The sequence below is a fragment of the Octopus bimaculoides genome, chromosome 2 (genome assembly GCF_046866305.1).
Source record: "Octopus bimaculoides isolate indiv1 chromosome 2, ASM4686630v1, whole genome shotgun sequence".
Lineage (NCBI taxonomy): Eukaryota > Metazoa > Mollusca > Cephalopoda > Octopoda > Octopodidae > Octopus > Octopus bimaculoides.
The window spans coordinates 36,076,329-36,084,150 of record NC_142929.1 but is presented as its reverse complement, the minus strand read 5'-3'; the positions used below and the strand labels follow the sequence as shown (position 1 = coordinate 36,084,150).

The 7,822-nt window shown below is 35.2% G+C and overlaps 1 protein-coding gene across 3 annotated transcripts in view; it reads right to left on the bottom strand.

The window, feature by feature from the left end:
- Positions 1-2,958: 2,958 nt before the first annotated feature.
- Positions 2,959-7,822, bottom strand: part of LOC106871713 (protein kinase C-binding protein NELL1) — a 389,762-nt gene continuing 384,898 nt past the window's right edge. For all 3 annotated transcript variants that reach the window (XM_052976225.2, XM_052976230.2, XM_052976231.2), the window contains 2 exons: positions 6,124-6,363; positions 2,959-3,935 (listed from right to left, as the gene is read on the bottom strand). In XM_052976225.2, the coding sequence (XP_052832185.1) occupies positions 3,876-3,935; positions 6,124-6,363 (300 nt within the window). In that variant the 3' untranslated portion in view covers positions 2,959-3,875. The remainder of the gene's footprint in view (positions 3,936-6,123; positions 6,364-7,822) is intronic.

Genomic DNA, 7,822 nt, shown 5'->3' with positions numbered 1-7,822 from the left:
AAAGCTCTTGGTCAGGAAGTAAATTTGAAGATTATATTTATTGTTTCAAAATTAAACTTTTGTATTATACTGGTTTCTAATTTTGGCACAAGGCCAGCAATTTTCTGAGGCGAGTGGGAGGTGATTACATTGACTTTGGTACTTATTTTATCGATGAAAGATGAAAGGCAAAGTCAAACTTGAATTCATAATATAAAGAGACAAGAAATACCACTAAGCATTTGGTCTGAAAGTGCTAATGACTGCCAGCATGCTGCCTTACTTTTTTGTAGCAAAGGTATTTCAACTGAATGTGAATGTTTCAAATCTACACGTACATTTCTGAGATATTTAGAGAGGTTCCAGTTAAAGTTATTCTCACCATATTACTTCCATAGAAGAATCTTAAGTTTTTAAACATGTCATTTTCACAGCAGTTTTAATGGATAACATTGTGGTAATCATTTAAGCTAAAATTTGGTAGGACAGAGTATATGACCAGTTATAGCACTAAACACAATTCTATTATCACTTTGACTCTGAATTTGGAGAAGTATATATCAGATAGAATCAAGTAGTTTAATGATATTTGAGCCTTGCATTTTGAATGTCCTCAGGCTGAAAATAATGCTGTGTGATGGTGGCTGTAAACTACACAGTAGGCTACCACACAATAATGAGGAGTCATGATGACTTACTTCACTTAAAGGCATCAGGTTTTCGTTTGAAATTTATTATTTTCAGTCTTCAGGAAATGATTTTAATAAACATAGAGCAATTTTATTAGTCTTTACTTGAATAAAGTAATTTTCTTTCATGTTTGGTTGAACAATCAGAAACCTACCAGGGGCTTTAAGTTCTTGAAAGAAATTTCAATTACTGTTAAAAAACAAATTAAGGGGATACTATAGAGAAAGTATTTTTAGAAGAGTAATTTAATTCTAGTAATAATACATAACTGTTATGTTTTATTTGTTAATTATAATTAAATATTTGATTAAATTTTTTGCTTTGTATTACTTGAAGTAAACAGATTCTCTGCCCCCAGCTCCTATACTTTTGGACAATAGAAACACATGTAAACTAGTACATACAAATGCATGTGTGTGTATATATATATATGCACACAACACATACGTTTTGTATCTACCATTGTTTATAGGCTTGCTGGAAACAGAAGGTTGCAAGTTTAACAACTTGAAAAATAAGAAGGATATTTAAAGGAGAAAATTATCTGAAGGGGAAAATAAAAAGCAAAGATTTAAAAGTATATAATTCAAAGATGAAAGTTTATTCTTTTATTTCCATAATCCCCATTGCTGTGAATTTGAGGTTCTGTACCCAAGTGGCAAATAATTTGAAGTATGGTGTATTGACAGCAATATTTTTCTTTTTTAATATATTCAATGTTCATTTTCCCATGCTCACATGGAGATTTGTGTGTTTACATTATGTTAGAGCAATTATTTTTACAGCTGTATAACCATATTAGTATCAAACACCAAATCATGAAGTAGGTGTGACATCTAATAGTAGACAGCTTGGATCAAGCAGTGTAATTTGTATTGTTTAAGTACTGTAGCAAGGTTTTTTTAAATTAAAACTGCAATAAAGTTGTCCTTATTTCATGTAGTCAGTAATCCAGTACCTTAACATTACACTCATGGAAGCAAATATTCCAACTCCCTTGAATAAAACTTAATTTCACTGCTGTCATACAAATTAAAAATCCAAGTGTTTAATGAAGCCTCTTGAAATCTAAGTCACATGACCTTCTAATGGATCTGGATTGCAATCTGTTCTGAAGATAGTAGCATTAAACTATTGTGCTATTGTTAAAGACCAAATTATTACAAAATAAAATATAAATTGAGATAATGCTACCACTGAAGAAAAATGAAAAGAAATATTAAGAATTTTAAGAAGTGCACACATTCACACATTTAAGAAGTGCACACATTCATACATTTAAGAAGTGTTTACATTCACACATTTATACCTTATACGTATACAGTTCCTCACATATTGATTAGTTCACACCAACATAGTGTTGTGAACAGGAAAAGGAGAAGAGATAATCTATTTAAGGTTTTATAAAGAATATTATATGTTGTTGCAACTGGAAGCTGGGATCAATTTGAATCTATGAGATTAGAATGTATTTTACCTCTTAAATAAGCCTTGATGTTATAATATAGTCTAGGTAGGCTTTCAATTGACTATAATCATTGTATTCTCATGTGCAAAGGATATTTTAGTATCTTACAAAAAATTTTTTTAAAATGAAATGCAGGGTAATTTTCAATTATTTTTAGATATTGCGCTGGAAGTAAGATTGAAATTGGTGAACATGAATAATATGATAATAAAAATGAGATAGGAATTGATAAACATAGAATAAGGTAACACAAATTGGGTGATTTTGTGGAAGATGGTGGGAAGAGAGAAATGAAAGTTGATAACATTGAAGGTGAGTGAGAACAAAGAGATAGTATTTGACTTGGGGTATATGAAAAATAGAGATCCATGAATCTAATGGAAGAGTATACAGGAAAGATATGGGAGTTCCTACAAATATATTTATATGTATGGAAACTAAAAAGAAACAAATTGGAATATTATTTGGACAGTTTTACCGTTTGTGAAGATTATGTGCTGTTTCTCAATTTGTCTGATAAGTCTTTAATGTAGAAGTAAGCAGAAGTTTCTAAATTATTTTGGAAGCTGTCTAACCTAGTCTTCTTACAACAGAAATTGAAATATAATTTCTCTGGTTGTCTGATCTCTCCTTTGGTCTGAAAACATTTTTAGCCGTCTGAATCCATTTTATGGGTTTATCTATTAAATTTCTACTCTAAATCTTTAACTGTCTGACCTTGTCCTTCATCTTTGCTGCATCTAAAATTATTTCTTAGACGAAAAAAAAAAAATGAAAGTAAAAAAAAATAATAGAGGTAGAATAGAAATAAACAGTAAGAATTTTTCTTTTTTGTGTGTGTCATTTTCCTTTCTTTTCTTTTCCTTTGTTTTTCTTTTTTGGCCAAAATAACAAATACTTCCCACCTCAATTTGAAATTAAAAAATAAAATAAATTGGAAGGAGTTCCACTTGGTGTATAAGGGTGTATAGCCGAACTGGCAGACAAAGTCTGGAGAAGACAGGACCAGTCAGATCAGATAGAAGAGAAAAGCGGCAATGCTATTAGATTCCCTGAGCATATTTTGGTAAAGTTTTCTGACAGATTCAGCTCAGTAGGCAGCTATTAATATATCTTACTATAATACATATGCACACACAGACTCAGAAATTTTCACATCAATGTTGTCTTTTTTACATTTTGGTATCAACAGAGATATTTGCTTAAGGGCAGCTAGTCTGAGACCAGAACAACACAGTCAATGTACACAATTTTCCATGAATGAACTCCAGAATCTCTTATTTTCTTGCTCTTTCTCTCATACATGCACACATACATACATATTCATACACGCCCTTTCTCACTGTTTTCAACCAATCATTTAATTCTTGCAGTTTGTGTGCCTGTTATATGCCAAACTTGTTGCTTTTTTTTTTTAATCATTTAATTTCTTGTAGAAGTCCGTCTTAGTACAATGAGCAGAGATTTCAAAGAGAGCTACACCAAAAGCTGACAAGGAACCAATGCACCTCCAGCAGCAACTACTGCAGCTGCAGCCATCCTGCTGCCAGAAGAGTAGGGAATGCATGGGCAGCACAGGACGCCCAAGTCTCATTTAAGTTAGTTACATTTAGTAGAGGCCCGTACAGCTAGGATGGCATTCTACATTGTCATACGTGGCGGCATGGAATGGCTGTATTTTGCTGGAAAATGTAGGCAACAAACTGTCGCCGTTGCAAACTTAAATCACATTATTCGATCACGGAGATCTTTCAAGGGCTGTACAAGTCTGGTTGAAAGAACAACATATGTGTCCGCGCTGCAATTAGAAAAAAAAGAAGAAAAAGAAGAAAAAATACATTAAAAAAATGTAATCAAACAACATTTTCATATAAGTTGGCAATAAAATATTTTAAAAGCTGGATAACATAACATCACTGAGCATTCACATGATGCTATTCAATTGATTACAAACACAAGTATATATGCATTTACATTACACATCTTGGGCAAATGTCTTATACTATAAGCCTAGGGCTGACCAAAGCCTTGTGAGTGGATTTGGTATTTGGTCGACGGAAATTGAAAGAAGCCCATCACATGTGTGTGTACGTGTGTATGTGACTGTGTGTGTGTGTTTGTGACTCTGTATGTGAGTGTGTGTGTGTATGTTTATGTGTGAGTGTGTCTTTGTTCTCCACCACTGCTTAATAAGTGGTGCTGCTGTGTTTATTTATGTCTCTGTAACTTAGTGGTCATACTCTGTAACTTAGTGTAAGCACATACTTACACACATGTGCATGCACTCACACACATACGATTAGTCCACAGCTTGTTTCAACAATTTCACCATTTTTAAAGTCATTTGTCACTTGTCTTTTTGAGCAGATAATGTTTAAACGACAACTGACAAAAAAAAAATCATGTCCTCAGCTTGAAAAATGGTGAAATAAATAATAATTTTGACCAGGAAACTCTGGTTAGCTGTATTTACAAAGATCTGTGGCTTTTATTTTTACTCTCTTAACTGATCAAGTGGTCTTCTATTTGTTGAAGCTTTACCACATTGTATATCATCATCACCATCATCATTTAACATCTGCTGCCTATGCTGGCATGAGTTGGATGGTTAGACCAGAGCTGGAAAGTTGGGGAGCTGCACCAGACTCCAGTCTGATTTGGCATGGTTTCTCTGGCCAGATGCCCTTCTTAATGCCAACCACTTTACAGAGTGTGCTGAGTGCTTTTACATGGCACTGCACAGGTGCTTTTATGTGGCATCGCACGGGCATATATACACACACATATATATATATATTTATTACTGGTGAAGGCCTGTTTATAGGGTTACCCAGGGTTTCTCACCATAAAGAGTATCTTTATGGCATATCATCAGGCCCTAAGACTTGTTGGCCTACGGCCTCTTTAAAGTATGGAGGGGGAAACGAACTGGATATAAACAATGGGGGTCATCTTTCTCTTCTGGTGGTCATTGGCTTCTGGTTATGTCATCCTCTTTCAGCTACACCACTTGTCAGCTGTGAGGGTATATATATATATATATATATATATATATGCACTCACTTATAACCATTGACCATGACCAAAAGTCAAAAGTAAGTACAAAGGGAAGTAAAAGTTGTAGAAAGAGAAACCTTGGGAAAAAGAAAGAGGACTCTACTCCTATGGGACTCTCAGGAATGGTGGGTGATGAAATGACTGGATGGAAGCATTAAAATTTTTGTCGTACAACTGTAACTTGATCACTGACACAGTTCTGTTACAATGCAGTTGCCATAGAATGATGTCTGTTACTAAGATGAAGTTGTATGGCAAAAATTTTAACACCTCAAGAAATAACTGGAAAGTGAATATAATAGTATTTATGTGTTTTAGATGGCCAAAATGGCTATTCCATGATATTACTGCTTCAGTTTGAACATGCAGTCTCAGGGATCAAATCATTTGCTAGACAATTACAATTCTGAAATATTTGGGCTGTGTGCTAAGACGTTTCCAACCACATGGTTCTGGCTTCAGGCAGATGTCTTGGGCAAATGTCTTATACTATAAGTCTAGGGCTGACCAAAGCCTTGTGAGTGGATTTGGTGTTTGGTGGATGGAAATTGAAAGAAGCCCATCACATGTGTATGTGTGTGTGTGTGTGTGTGTGTGTATGTGACTGTGTGTGCTTGTGTGTGAGTGTGTCTTTGTTTGTCCTCTTCCACTGCTTGATAAGTGGTGCTGCTGGTGTTTATATATGTTTCTGTAACTTAGTGGTTCAGCAAAAGAGACCGACAGAATAAGTACCAGACTTTAAAAAAAAATATAAGTACTGGGTTGATTCATTTGACTAAAATTCTTCAAGGTGGTGCCCCAGCATGGCTGTAGTCAAATGACTGAAACAAGTAAAGCATAAACATACAAAGAACATTTTAAAATAGTAAGGAATTAAAAAGGAGGATAGATTATTTTTCTCTAGTTGATATCATTTCAAACATACTTACCTTACATTTACAAGTGGTACATTTATCTCCATGGAGGTTCCAGTGATCATTATGACGGTATTTACGACCATGGTATCTACAAAGGCTTGGAATCAAGCCGGCATTAATTACACTGTATTGATCATTTTCATGACACGGGTCATCATCGATGCACCTTGGACAACAGTCTCCAGACATTTTGACCACATCAGAACACATCAGCTTTGGACATTCTAATGGCCAGCAATCAACCTCTCCACTCTGAAAATACAGAAGTCAAAATTTCATTTTAGTTTCATTGAAATCCAATGTGCATGTCGCTGAAAATGAACAAACCAATGAGGAAACCTCTAGATGGGTGCTTGACCTGCTAGAAATATTAGCCAAATTTCCCTCAAATAACATCCTACTGTCTTGCAAATGATGAGAAACACTAGATGAGATGAGTCGTCTCGGGACCACTTTTTAGTATAGGAATATTCAGTCAGGTTTAACAGCAAAATGAATATTTTTAACCACATGTTTGTATTTGATGAGTTTTTAAAGTATTTCTGGTGAATTTTAACATATATTTTTATCATTTATCTTTTACTTGTTTCAGTCATTAGACTGGCCATGCTGGGGCACCACATTGAAGAATTTTAATCGACTGAATAAACCCTAATATTTATTCTTTTTAAGCCTGATATCTATTCTATTGGACTCTGTTACCAAACTGCTAAGTTATAGGAACATAAACACACTAACACTGGTTGTAAACAGTGGTGGGGGACAAACACACACACACACACACACACACACACACATATATATATATATATATATATATATATTCAACAAGCTTCTTTCAGTTTCCATTGACAAAATCCATTCACAAGGCTTTGGTTGGACCAAGGCTATAGTAGAAGACACTTGCCCAAGGTGCTACATGTTGGGACTGAACCCAGAACCACATCACTTGGAAGAAAGCTTCTTACCACACAGCCAGGCCTGTGCAGTAAGACAGATTTGTTACAAATCAGTCTTGGGATATATTATCCCAAAATAACATGTGATGGTCATAGTTGGACCACTTCACTCATATGTCTCCTTGCTCAGAGCTGACTTGAGGCCAAACAACAATGATTGGTTTACTTTTTCTGATCAGAGATACTAATGAACGGATAGTCAGTGTAGGCACAGACATGATAGTGTGGTAAGATGTTTGCTTCCCAACCATATGGTTCTGAGTTCAGTCCCACTGTGTGGCACCTTGGGAAAGTATCTTCTGCTATAACTTCAGGCTAAGCAAAACTTTGTGAGTAGATTTGGTAGACAGAAACTGGAAGAAACCTGGCGTATATAAATATGTGTGTGTGTGTGTGTGTGTGTGTGTCGTAATGCTTGTGCCTGACCGCCACCACTTGATAATTGGTGTTGGTTTGTTTATGCCCCAGTAATTGGCAGAGGAGATGAAATGGCAATTGTGAATTGTGTTGTCACCGTCCTAATGCCTACTTTTCCATGCTTGCATGGGTCAGACAAAATTCAGTGGGGTAGATTTTCTGTGGCTGGATGTCCTTCTTGTTACCAGCCCTTACCTATTTCCAAGCAAGGTAAAATTTCCCCACGACCAGACAACAAATTTTCATGGAAGATTGGAAGTGAATGACACCACTTATACAATGGTGACGCATCTTTACAACCATCATACAATGTCAAGTTAAATAGACACAAACAC